Below are 14469 nucleotides of genomic sequence, written 5' to 3'. Positions count from 1 at the left end.
TGTTACAAAGGTTTTGTTTTTTGTTTTTAGTGTGTATGTGCGGTTTTTGGTGGGGAGGGTTGGGCGAGTTAGGAGGGAGAGAAAATAAATTTGTTAATTGAAAAGACTACAATTTATTAAGGAGTTAAAGACATTTCCAACCTTTCTTACTCTAATTGCTTAGTATCATTGTTAAAGAAGACTTAGTCCTTCAAAGAAGCGTGTGTGTGTGTGTGTGTGTGTGTGTCTGTGTGTCTGTGTGTATCTCTTGCTAGAGGACCTCTGAGTCCTCAGAAGCCCCCTATCAATCACCTATATTAGGTGCAGGAAGTGCAGTGTGACTGACTTTGATGACAACCCTTCCTTATAGCTTTCTCAGGCCTAATTGCAGGCAACCATCAATAAGGCTTTCTGTCTCCTTCCCCTTCACAATATAGATGTCCATAGTTGGTTTTTTGTTTTGTTTTTTTCACTTCTTCTCATGAAGCATTTGGCACATAATTGTCAGACACTGTAAATTGTCATGAGCGCATATGCCACGATCCAGGAAGCAAAGTCCAGGGGTCCTACCTGGCAACAGGAACAGAATGATCCTTCAGATGATGTTGTGTCTGGCAAGGCAGAACAGGCTTCTTCGGGTGATCTGGAACTTCATAAACAAAGACAATTCCATCCAAATCACAAATGACAGATGATTGAGTGAAATTTTAGAGCACATGGGAGATATTATAGTTTTGGTAAAATGCAATCCATATCTCATTTGGAATCGTGCCTCCAGCTTCTAGCAGGTCTATGGGGACTCTAAAATTTACATTCTGAAGCCACCTTGACTGCTGAGGATTGTAGGCAATAGACATCCTTAGTCCCTAGATACTTTGGGATTTTTTTCACCAAAAAGTGTTCCCTAAACTTTTTTGGTCCAAAACATACATTTGACTTTGCTAGGGAAGGAGAATGCTAACTTGAACTCAGTGGTCCCTAAACTTTGGAAAAAGGGTTTGCATTTTTAAGCTGGGGAAGAGAAGGCTTGGAGGGTATATGATCACAGTTCCTTAAATATCTGAAGAGACTTCATATGTCAGATGAACTGGAATTATTTTGCTTGGCCTTTGAGGACAGAAGTAGGAGCTATGTGTGAAGTTACAGAGAGACAGATTTTTTTGCCACAGTATATGGGAGAAACTCCTTACCAATTAAATTTATCCAACAATTGAATGGTGTGCTGCGGAGGTAGGTGAGCTTCCTGTCACTGAAGGCACTTAAGCAGAGGAAAGATGACCACTTGCTGGGGATGTTACGGCTCAATCATTTCAGTCGTGTCCTATTCTTCACGACTCCATTTTGGGTTTTCTTGGAAAATATTCTAGGTGGTTTGCCATATCCTTCTCCAACTCATTTTATAGATGAGGAAACTGAGGCAAACAGGGTTAAGTGACTTGCCCGGGGTCATGTAGCTAGTAAGTGTCTAGGACCAGATTTGAACTCAAATCTGCCTGACTTCAGGCCTGGTGCTCACTCCACTGTGTCACCTAGCTGCCCCACGGATGTTATAGAAGGGATTGTTTGCTCATTCAGGTCGGAAATAATAATAATAAATTGGAATGATAAATAATAAAATTGGAATAGATAGCCTATTAGATCTCACCCAATTCTAAGATTTCAGTGATTTTATGAAAGTCTCTGATCCCTGTTCTTCTCGTGTGATTAGAGGAGGGGAGGGAGATGGTACCTGTGTATAGATTCTTGCAAGCAAGGGGTGGGAGGGAGATTTATTTGTAGGAGACTAGAAATGGTGGGAAGCTACTTTTGAACCTCACATATAATAGAAAGGAAGATAGTAACAACTAACCTCTGTCCCATAGAAAGTTGGCTTGCATGTTGTCTTTAGTGAGGGTGCCACAGATTTCTGATTTTATCCTATTATCCAGGAGTCTAGCCAGCTGTTTGTCCACTCTTCCCCACACTATCTCTATGCATACACCCACACTCACACCCACCCATCTCCCATCCCCACATTATCCACCCTTCCTTCCCTCCACCCCAGCTATCACTACTTCAACATTCTTGATAGAATGTGATTTAAAATCTAACCTATTGACAACAAAAGGAACACATATCTCTGTGAGGATCAAAAGTGTGGTGGAATACTACTTTGGAAACTGTCTGAAGCAAAGGAAAAGAGCCCCTGGAGCTGCAGGCTTTGAAGGTAAACATTTGGATGTGACCAAACTGTTTATAAGTAGGAAGCGAATAGCTGGGGTCTAATGATTCTTGCTTTTAGCTCTGGTGAAAAAAAAATTGTGTAATGCAAGGTTGAAACTCTAATGGACAGAGTATGGGTTTTGGGATACGGGTAAATTTTAATTTTGTTTGTCAACTCTTTCTTTACATAGATTAGAGTTGGCTGCACACTGAGCTCTAGGGATACAAAGACAAAGTGACACACATATACAGGCTCTTCTGTGATTAAAATAATGAATAGAATTCCTTGATCTGAAGCACTAATAATCCAAGTATGGCAATGTAAGAAAATATTATACTCAAATAACATAATGAATGTACCTTTATCTCCTTGATGCACCTGTATAGAAAGAATCAGAACAATGATGCTGAATGACTCACAAATAGAAATTCCCAGAAGATTCAATAATAGAAATTTGAAAATGTATAGGTAATAGAAATACTATTCAATAATAGGAATTTCAGAATAGAAATAGTAAAATAAAATTCAATAAGATAAAAAGAATTCAGACAAAACTGACCCATACATATTTTTATAACCAGGGCAAATTGTCCTGGTTAAGAAAGAACACTTTGGGAAGAAAAGTGGGTTAGTCATTTCAATTCCTAGTATCTCCTTTCTGACAATCATTAGTTGGGCTCCTTAGGGTTTCTAAATGCTCTATAATTGACATGTACTTTCATTTAGAATTTGTAAACTTGGGCTTGGAGTTCCCCACATGGATGAAGTTTAAAAAAATTTTAAAATGCAGGTCAGGTTGAAAAAACCCAACCCTCATGACTTATTCCATTCCTTAAAGTAAATTTGTACCATAAATTGAAATACACAAACTTTGATGTAACCTTGCTCTTTTATAGTGGAAAGAGCATAAGACTTGGCTTCAGAAGAGCTGGGCTCTGGTTTTTGATCTTTCACATACCAGCTGTATTGCTATGAAGTCTCAGCATAGTTCAGTGGCATAGTGCTGGCTTTAGAGGTAAAGTAACTGGGTTCAAATCCTACATCTGCTAGCTATTAGCTAAGTGGTGAGGTCAGTTAATTTCTCTGGACCTCAGATACAAAAAGGAAGGGTTGCATAAGATGACCTCTAAAGCCAAGGTGTTAAACATACAGCCTGTACCACTCCCCAGGGCCATGGAACCAGATTAAACTGTAGTTGGGAAATTATAATATAATAATTATAAATAAAATAGATGAATAGTAAATTGATTATTATATTGAATAAATAACAAATTTATTATTAAATTAAATAAATGATAATGAATATGGAATTAATAAAATAAATAATAAAATGGAATATTGTTGTTGTTGTTGAGTTGTTTCTGACTCTTCCTGACTCCATTTGGGGTTTTTTTTTGGCAGAGATACTGGAGTGATTTACCATTTCCTTCTTCAGTTCATTTAACAAATGAGGAAACTGAGGCAATCAGGGTTAAGTGACTTGCCCAGGTTCACACAGTTTGTAAGTGTCTGAGGCCAGATTTGAACTTGTGAAGATGAGTCTTTCTGACTCCAGGCCTTGAATTCTACCTGCTGTGTCACCTAGCTGTCCTAGAATGGATGATATGATATTAATATGTAGTTTTCTCAGACAACATGTGAACTGCAGAAATCCTTATGGATGATTTTGGGGGGGGGGTTGAGTTTGACACCACTGCTCTAACATATTCATTCCAGCTCTAAATATAGGAATTGTAAACTGGATTCAATAAGCAACATAGGCCTCAGCAGGATATTTTCAAGGCTATTATACAGTGCTTTATATACTTTGTCATCCATAGTTAAGATTAACTTTACATTCACTGAGGTTGAACAAAAGACTGATTGCATTGAATGGAGTATAGATGGAAATGCCCTATACTTGCTGTATGATAATGGACCAGTAATTTAGTCTCCAGGAATTTCACACAGTCCATTGAAAGTAAGTACTGTCTTGGTAGTCATTGAGAATCCTGTCTCAGTTCCAGCTCTTCTCACCTTTGTGGTTAAACTCCTCAAAAGACCATCTACAGTAGACATCTACACTTCCTCTCCTCTCACTCTTCTTAACTCCCAACAATCCAGTTTAGACCTCATCATTCCACCCAGATGCTCTCTCCATAGGTACCAATTGCCAAATCCAAATGCTTTTACTCAGTCCTCTTTCTTCTTGAGCTTTCTTCAGCCTCTGATATTGTTCATCACCCTCTCCTCCTTGATACTCTCTTCTCTCCAGTTTTTCAGGATACCACTCTCTCCTGGTTTTCCTCCTAACCATCAAACTTCTCCTCTGTCTCCTTTGCTGGATGCTTCTCCAGATCACACCCTCTAACTGGAGATGTCCTACAGGGTTCTGCCCTGGGCCCTCTTCTCTTCTTCCTCTATATTATCTCACTTAGTGATCTCCAGATCTCCAGATTCTCCAGATCACACCCTCTAACTGGAGATGTCCTACGGGGTTCTGCCCTGGGCCCTCTCTTCTTCTTCCTCTATGCTATCTCATTTGGTGATCAGCTCCCATAAATTTAATTATCATCTCTATGTTGATGATTCTCAAATCTACATATCCTGCCCTAACCTCTGTGCTGACCTCCAATCTCCCATCTCCAACTGCCTTTCCGACATTTCAAATTGGATGTCCAGACATCTCAAACTCAACATGTCCAAAACTGAACTCATTATCTTTCCCCCTCAATGCTCCCCTGCCACCTTCCCTTAACTGTAGAGGGCAACCCCCACCCTCCTAGTTCCTTGGGTTCCAGGAGAGACCAAGGTGCCATCTTCAACTCCTCACTATTTCTCATCACTCCACCCCCACCTTCACCCCATAGCCAATCTGTTACCAAAAGCTATAGATTTCACCTTTGTAACATTTTTCTGATATACCCTCTTTTCTACTCTAATACTGTCACCACTCTGGTACAAGCCTTCATCACTTCATACTTGGATGATTATTTTTGTTTGTTTTTTTCTCTTAAAGACTAGCCTTAACCCCAAATCACTCTGGTCCCAGAGCAAGTCATTGTCTGGGCTGCAGTTGTCTCAGAACGAATGTAAATAATGATTGTTTCTGTTTTGGCCAGAAACTCTGAGAGTCTTCCCCTCCCAGATCTGCTTTTTTTTTTTTTAAAGAGGCCATTCTTTACCTCAGCCACTGAATGAACACTGCCTCAGTCAAACTGAGACCTATTAAAGACCTTAGCATGAAAGGGCCAATGTTCCCTATTGCATCCTGGGCCATTTCCAGTTGTTGTCCCTATCCATAGCTGGCCACTGGACCCAGATGGCTCCGGAGGAGAAAGGGAGTCTGGTGACTTTGCACAGGCCTCCTTCATTTCAATCCAATTCCCTTGCATGTCACGGCATCACCTCCCTGATGTCATGGTCCTCTTGGTCTTCTTTGAGAATGAGGGACAAACAACAGCAGCAATTGCAACAGCCTGATGTTGGCTACCTGCCTTAACTCTCTACCCACTCCAGTCCAATCTCCGTTTGGTCAGCAAAGGGATTTTCTTAAAGTGCCCCTCCCATCCCCCATTAAACTCCAGTGGTTCCCTATTGCCTCCAGGATCAAATATCACATCCTCTGGCATTTAAAGACCTTTATGAACTAGCTCCCTTGACTCTACATTGTTAGCCTTCTTACACCTTACTCTGTAACGTTCACTCTTTGATCCAGTGACATGGGGTCTCCTAGCTGCTCTGTGAATAAGATACCTGGTCTCTTGGATCTGGGCATTTTGTCTGGCGATCCTTCATGCCTGTAATGCTTTGTCTCCTCATTTTTTACCTAATGGCTTTCCTGGCTTTTAAGTTTCGACTATAGGAAGCCTTTCCCCAAACATTCTTAATTCCACTGCTTTCCATCTTTTAATTATTTCTTATTTATCCTGTATATAGTTGGTTTGTACATATTTATTTGCTTGATGTCTTCCCCATGAGACTGTAAGCTCCTTGAGGTCAGGGACTGTCTTTTGCTTCTTTTTGTATCTCCAGAGCTTAGCACAGTGTCTGGCACATAGAATAAATACTTATTGACTGACTATTTTATTTACCGCCTATTTGACTTTGGGCAAGTAATTTCTCTTTCTCTGGCCCAAGTTTTCTCTAAGATGAGGAGGCTGGGCTGGGTGGTTCTAAAGTTTCTTTAAGCTGTAAATCCAATGCCATCATTTTAAAAATTATTGCTTTATTAGAAATAACATTTAACATCAATATAAACAACTAAGCTTGCTTATTAACTTTTAACAATTAATTTAATTGATTTCAACACAGGTATGATTATACACTTCTAATCCCTCCCTCTAAGGACTCATCACAATTTTTGTTGGATCATTATCATTCACTTTTCATCATATGACCCATAATTATTATGTACTCTATTCTTCTGGTTCTGCTTTTTTCCACACCATGGATCATAAAGATCTTCCCAGATTTATTTACATTCCTCATAATTTTCCTTCTTAATTATATTATAAAATTGAGCCTTAAATGCTAAGTAGCCATTTGACCCTTGGCAAGTCACTAAGCTCTATCTCAGTCTCCTCAACTGTAAAATGGGGGTCATCATGGCACCAATTACATATGACAGTATGTGCAATATTTTACACTTACATCTTCCCACATCTGCAAAGAAGGGGGGGAGGTGAATTTTCTCAATTTTTTTCTGGAGCCAAAGCTTGTGACTAAAGACTTTTTGTTTAAAGAGACACCATGATTTTCATCAACATATATGCTCAATTAAGGTGTTTGCCAGGGCCTGTATACATTTACATTTGTAGCTAGTTACCACAAAGGTAAAGATACATACCAAATTAAAAGTCCAAGGAGAAGATGGAGTCTCTATTATTAGAGAAATTCTCTAGATGTTCCTCACCAGGGATAACATTGTGCTGATTTTATCAAGTCTTGGGAACGCTACAATACTTCTCAATGACAGATAGAGAGAGCATTTATTATGTACTTACTATATACCAGATACTGCCCTAAGTGCTGAGGATACTAATGTAAGAAAATAAGACAGTCTCTGCCCTCAAGGAGTTTCCATTCTAATAAGGGTCTTGCCATAGCATGATAAAAGTTCCCCAGCACATAAAGGATAGCTAGAAGGGGTAAGATGGGGGGAGGTGGGAACTGGGAGGGAGGAACCTGTCTGTGGTAGGGAGATGGCCAAGAAATGAGAAGGAAACCAGAGACAGTCAAGATAAGGCAACAGCTCTCTGATCAGAGCCCAGCATGGTTCCAGGGGCTAATTGTGTCCACAACCTTGACCTCATCATTATCACTGATGGGAGGAGTCAGAGCTAGGCATCTCTTCTCACAGCCATGACCAAAGGTTATGGTGTGGAGGGGTTGGAAATGTTAGCCCAAGTGGGGATGGTAAGAAAATGAAGTGGAAGCCTGGACCTAGGCAAAATAAGGCAAAACCTTACCAGTCAGAGCTCAGGATGGTTCTGGGGAGTTAATGAAATCTATCATCATTAAAAATAAATAATCCAAGTTATCCACCATGGAAAAATAAAGTAGATAAAAATCCATATTGCCCAGGTTATACTATGAAGATTGTTGGATAACTCATGGAACTAATCCAACAGCATACTAGAATATGAATACTTTAATGTGTCTTGGATGTATTGCCATTCTTGAAGATTGACAATAATATGGGCCCCAAATTGAATGGAATTAAGAAATCCTATTGTACTGCCTTTGGAAAATTATACAGTAATTCCAATGATAGCAACCTGCTTGCTGCTACCAAAACCTATTTTTTTCAATGCAAATATCCTTCTAGTGATTCTCTTATAGTTGCAAGTTACAGAATACCACGATCTCAGAAGAATCAAAATTACAAGAGACTTAAGGACCAATGGAAACACAGATGGTGGACCTAGGTAGGCTGCAGTATAGTTTGAATGGTTATTTATATGGGAGAGGTGGGATAAAATACAAACACAAGTTCGTATATGATTGGGAAAAGAGATGGGTTTTGATCTCCTTATAAGAATGAGTGATGGACAACCCAACTGCTGCACTGGTATTCATGATATTGAAGTGATCAGCTCAAGTGCATTGATGAGATACTCTATGTAGGCTCTGCCAAAAAAAAATGTAGACAAGACTTACACTTGGGATAAGAAGTGATGGAGGTGTTACTATATGTACCGGCTGAATTAGTGCTACGTTGATAAGGTCAATGATATGTTAAATATCCCTGCCATAATGGCTTCCTCCTTTTTTTTCCTAGTAATTTCTATTAATTAGTCAGTAAGCATTTATTAAGTGTCTACAATGTGCCAGACACCATGGTAAGTGCTAGGGATACAAAGAGAGGCAAAAGACAAATCTCTGATGAGGAGCTCATAGTCTAACGAGGGAGACAACACCCAAATACACCCAAATAATTATATCAAGGATATATATATGCGTGTGTGTATATATATATATATATATATATATATATATATATATATATATATATACATATATATGCCGGATATTAGAGATAATCAACAAAGGCAAGGTGTTCATGTATAGAAAAAGGAACTTAATTGTAGTTTTACGAAACACAGATATTATAATTTAAATTCTTGGCTCTCATTGTAATACTGTGCACCCTGTCAGACCACCTTTCCCAGAATGCCTCATTAAATTGCCTCTATTAAGTGCCCCATTTCATAGAATCAGGGAATGCTGGAGATGGATGAGTCTCTGGAGATCTTCTAATGCCACCCCTTCATTTTACAGCTAAAGTAGCAGAGGACTTGAGAGATTAAGTGATTTGTCTCAGGTCACATAGTCTACACTGGACCCATAACATCTGACTCCAAGGTTAGGGGTCTTTCCACTAAAACACATTGCCTCTATACTAACCCTGAACAGATGGTACAATCCATGACTTACACTGAGTTTTGTGCTGTGCTCCATAACACCATACTAAGTTTTCCAGTGTATTTTCTCTAGCTGAAAATTCTGTGATGTTGAAAGATATACTCTCTCTTTACTTGAAAAGGTCTCTGTCGTGTAATGGTATGGTCTCTTTAAATCAGTTCAGTTACAGATATCTAGACTACTGTAAAAGCATGTGCTTTCATAATATAGAATTTGTTCCCCATTACCATTTTTTTAATAGTACTGAAGGAGATGCCTACTTACATCACTTAAATCCTTCAAACTGATCTGTCTGGAAGAGAAAGAAATATATGGTTACATAAAATATTTCATAATAATCAAGCTAAAATTATTCCAAGTCCTTAAAAACTTTGATTACATTTTCATTGCCAAATTAACAGCCCCTGGTCTGGTGAGAAATTTATAGCTGCTATATAAAAGTAAAGCCAGGTTATTTTTCCCATAATTTTCTTGGAGAAAAAAGTTATGATCTGCTATAAAAGGTGGTGACAGAAATGAAATTAATCATGAGAAATATAAGATGTCCAAGTTCATTCGTTTGGGAGAATTTTAATACCTTCATCTTTCCTTCTGACATTTTGTTCACCATGTCAAACTTCATTAGAAAAATCATGCCCACTCCTGTCACCATGGTTTTAAAGCTCCTAGTTATTCACTTTGGGGAAGTGTAAATAGTTTTCAAAATGAAACTGTCAAACCAGGCAGAATGGGAATGATAAAATGTTAGACCTGTAAGCGATCCAAGAGAAAAAAAAAGATTATTACGTTCAGTCGGAAGAACTGGGTTCTTGTCCCATCTCTGCTACCTACTGGTTTTGTGTCCTTGGGCAAGGCAGTAAACAACCTGAGCCTCAGTTTCCCCATCTGTCAGAAGTGGATCATAATACTTATATAAAAACTCACATTTCTAGCATGAAGGTTTATAAATCACTTTTCTCAAGTACTAGCATTCATGTTTGGAAGATGAACAAACAGCAGCTCAGAGAGGTTAAAGACCTAGTCCAGGATCTCACAGCTACTAATTGTCACAGGTAGAAACAGTATTTATTAACTCATGACTAGTGATCTCACTACAATGCCACACTGCTTCACATACTTGCACTGTTTCAGAGGGTTGCTGTAAGGCTCATTCACTTAACAATCAGTCAACACACATTTATTAAGCACCTAGTATGGGTCAGCCTTCGTGCTAAGTGCTAGGATCAAATGAGACAATGGTGATTTGTAGCTATAATGTTGCCCCTTTCTCTCTCTCTCCCCTCCTATCTCTCTTTGATATATCTATATCTCTCTATCTAGAGAGGGGGAGGAGAGAGGAAGACAAAGACAAAGACAGAGACAGAGAGATATGGAGGGAGGGAGAGGAAGGAGAAGGAAGAAAGAGAGACAGAGAGAGAGAGAGAAAGAGAGAGAGAGAGAGAGAGAGAGAGAGAGAGAGAGAGAGAGAGAGCGCGCAGGCAAAGGTGAGAAAGAAGAGAAAAAAAATTTCAAGACCGAGTCCTGGGATACAAGAGGGCTTGGGGGCAGGAAATGGATGATGATATGATGATAATGAATAGAAGTAGGAGGAGTGGTCAGGTAGATAGGAGGAGTACCAGGAGACAGCATTTCCATGGAAGTTGAAGAAGGGCAGGTTATCCTGGAAGAGGGAGTGGGGGTTGGTCAACAGTATCAAAAGCTGAAAAGAGATTTCAAAGGCTGTGGCTTGAGAAGGGCCATTAGAAGGGCAAAAGTTCAGTCAAACATCCTGCTGTTTTGCCTATAAAGCATCAGAGGGATGGTTTGAAAGATATTTTGACTGTATGTGTGTGTGTGTGTGTGTGTGTGTGTGTGTGTGTGTGTGTGTGTGTGAAATGAACTTACAGGACTGGTCAATCATGTTTTAAAGATGCAGAGGTTTAGTTTTAAACTAGCAAATCACTTGGGAATCCGAGGGCTCCTTTTTTCTCATACTTTGTGTCGACCCATACAGGGCGAAAAACAACCATTCTAACAGCAGGAAGGCAAGACGACCATAGCCAATTGACAAAGCTGCAGCTGTCTGGCTGACTGCAACTGATACAGTAGATTTCTAGATGTAAATCAGTCCCTAAATAGAGACCACAACTTGTTCTGATTGCTCAAAAGCTATTGCATTTTTGCATAGAGTGATGAGCTTGGTTTTACAGAGAGCAATTCATGTTAAAGTGTTTTACATGGCAGCTGTTGTGGATCATGCTGGCTGAGGAGCTAGAACCCAGCTGCCAATGTCAGGAACTTTTTGTTAAAGAAGAAAATAAGAAGACCAGAGTGAGACAGTGAGGAAAAATCATAATAGGGCTGTTGCTGCCTGAACTAGAGAGTAATTAAAAGTCAAGACTGCCTAGTAAAAGGCTTTGTTTAGAATAAGCTAGAAAAGCTCCAGTTTCCTCCTTCCTTCCTTCCTTTCTCTCTTGCCTTTCTTCCTCTCTTCCTTCCTTCCTTCTTTCCTTCCTTCCTTTCCTTCTTTCTTTCCTTCCTTCTTTCTTTCTCTCTTTCTTTCATTCTTTTACTTTCTATTTCTCTCTCATTCTCTTCCTTCCTTTCTTCCTTTTTCTTTCAATCTTTCTTTCATTCTTTCACTTTCTGTTTCTCTCTCATTCTTTTCCTTCCATGCTTTCCTTCCTTCTTTATTTCCTTCTTTTTGTCTTTCTTTCATTCTTTCTTTTGTTCTCTCTCTTTTCCTTCCTTCTTTCTTTCTTTCATTCCTTCTTTCTCTTTCTTTCATTCTTTTACTATTTCTCTCTCATTCTCTTCCTTCCTCTCTTTTCTCCCTTCTTTCTTTCCTTCTTTTTTCTCTTTCTTTCTTTCCCATTTTCTTCCTTTCTTCTTTTTTCTTTCAGTCTTTCTTTCTCTTTCTTTCATTCTTTCATTTTCTTTCTATTTCTCTCTCATTCTCTTCCTTTCTTCCATACTTTCCTTCCTTCCTTCTTTCCTTCTTTTTACTCTTTCTTTCATTCTTTTTTTGTTCTCTCTCTTTTCCTTCCTTCCTTCCTTCCTTCTTTCCTTCCTTCCTTCTTTCCTTCCTTCCTTCCATCCTTTCTCCCTCCTTTCTTTGTTTCTTTCTTTGTTTCTTTCTTTCTTTTCTTGGATTCATAGACTTTTAGAACTGGAAGAATCCCTAGGAGATCATCTTAATACTGTCCTCATTTCAAAAATGAGGAGAAGGGCTCAGAAAGCTACTGACTTCATGGAATAGAGTGTGAGGCCTGGAGACACACAACCTGGGATTACTTCTTGACTCTGCTATCACAGAGCTTTGTGACATTGGGAAAGTCACTTGGCTTTTCTGAGCCTTAGCCCCCTCATCAGTGAAATGAGGGTGTTGGATGAGATGATAGCTAAGGTCTCTTCAAACTCTCGTATTTGCACTCTGTGTTCTAGGGTCCCTTTCTGTTCAAACATTCTACAGTTCTAGAAACAGGAAAGTTAAGATTTAGAGCTGGAAAGGAACTTAGAGATCATAGGTTTAGAGCTGGAAGGAAGCTCAACAGCCATTAAGTTCACACTCTTATTTTATAAATGAAGAAACTGAGGCATAGCTAATAAGTATCTGAGGCAGGCTTTGAATCCAGGGCTTCCTGACTTAAAAAAAATAATCTAATGCCCCATCCAATGGGCTGTATTGCTTATGAGACACATTAGCTCATTGATTTCTATGGATTTAAATTTCCTCATTGGTAAAGTGAGGGGCAGGTAGGTGGTGCAGTGCACTGGGCCTGGAATTAGGAACACTCATCTTCCTGAGTTCAAATCTGGGCCTCAGAGAGTTACTAGCTGTGTGACCCTGGGCAAGTCACTTAACTCTGTTTGCCTCAGTTTCCTCATCTGTAAAGTGAACTGGAGAAGGAAATGGCAAACCTCTCCAGAATCCCTGACAAGAAAACCTCAAATGGGGTCACTGAAGAGTTGGACATAGCTGACAAAAGACTGAACAACAACAACCAAATGAAGGAGCTGGATTAGGTGACCTTTAAGAACCCCTCCTAGCTCAAAACATAATTTTCCTGGTCTTGTCTTAAAAAATAGAATAGGGCCTTAGAGTTTAAATTTCCTCTTCCTCTATGGAATCGTCATCCTCAATGTCTAGGCTTATGATACATCAGTCCCTTTGATGCACCCTACATTCTAGTAGACTGGCCTACCTCTTATTCCTAATACATGACGTCATTCCATTTCCTCTCTCAGTGCCTTTGCCCAGGCTGTCCCTCATGCCTGTTATTCACCAGTTAAGCCTCTTAGCATCCCTCACTTCTTTCAAATATCAGCTCAAGAGCCACCACCTCCCAAAGCTATGCCCCCTACTCCCTACAAGAAAAGCTGGCTGGCTGGCTGATAGGATTCCCCTAAATCACTATTTATTGACTTTGTATATGTTCTAGATTTATCTATTATTTATTTATCGATTTTTATATTGTCCCTCCCCAAGAGAGTATATGCTTTTTGAAAATTGGGACTATTTAAGTTATCACTGTAGGTCTACGACCTTGCTTGTTGAATGAATTAATGAATTCCTTGTAATAAACACATTGTCAGAGTGGAGAAAAAGGGGCTCTGAATTACCTGTCCTAGGTAAAGTTAAATTAAGAATTATGATTGCTTTCAGCTGGGCAATAGCATCTAGTAGAAAGAGTACCAGGTTTGGATTCAGAAAGTCTAGGTTCAATTTCTGGTTACCCGTTAGCTTTGTGGCCCTTGGCCAGTGACTTGGCCTTCCTGGCCCTGAGTTTCCTTTTCTATAAAATAAAAGGGCTAGTCCAGATGGTCCCTGAGGTCCTTTCTAGCTACCTGATTTTTCTTCATCCTGAATAGGCAAGGTGGTGCAGCATCATATTGGGAGGCAATAGACTTGTATTCAGTTTCTGGTTCTGCTATGTGTTAGCTTTGCAATTTTGGGCAAACTCACTTAAGTTCTACCAGTTTCACTTTCATCATCCCCAAAGTGAAAGGGTTGGATTAGCTGACCTCAAAGGACGGTATATATATTCCTAATCATAGTAAAAGAATCTTGACTTATAGATGGCTCTAAAAACCAGGGACTATAGCCTAGCTTGGGACTTTTCCCTTTCTCCCAAAACAATGACCCCCCCCCCCAACCCCAACCTTCCCCCTGGGGCTCTGATACAAGAGAAGAAGGCATATGTGAAGGTCGCACAGAGACTCAAAGCCCAATGGGGTGTTGGTAGTTGAAGATCAAAGATGCTGCCTGTGGAGAAGCTCTAAACTACTTTTGATCTTCTATGATCTGTATTTAACACTCAGTAAGCCAACGATAATGAGGTACCGGAGCCTGCCTTTTTTCTCAGCCACCCCCATCAAAATGGAGGGCCAATATATAATCC

General features: G+C 39.6%; 1 protein-coding gene across 1 annotated transcript in view; it reads right to left on the bottom strand.

The window, feature by feature from the left end:
- CLNK (cytokine dependent hematopoietic cell linker) overlaps nucleotides 1–14469 on the bottom strand; it is a gene marked incomplete at its 5' end in the record, with an annotated part of 84127 nt that overhangs the window by 44730 nt on the left and 24928 nt on the right. The window contains 3 exons of the mRNA XM_036763272.1: nucleotides 550–628; nucleotides 2542–2560; nucleotides 9353–9380. Of these exons, the coding sequence (XP_036619167.1) occupies nucleotides 550–628; nucleotides 2542–2560; nucleotides 9353–9380 (126 nt within the window). The remainder of the gene's footprint in view (nucleotides 1–549; nucleotides 629–2541; nucleotides 2561–9352; nucleotides 9381–14469) is intronic.

Source organism: Trichosurus vulpecula, chromosome 6, assembly GCF_011100635.1.
Source record: "Trichosurus vulpecula isolate mTriVul1 chromosome 6, mTriVul1.pri, whole genome shotgun sequence".
Taxonomy (NCBI): Eukaryota; Metazoa; Chordata; class Mammalia; order Diprotodontia; family Phalangeridae; genus Trichosurus; species Trichosurus vulpecula.
This window is presented reverse-complemented; position numbering and strand designations above follow the sequence as displayed.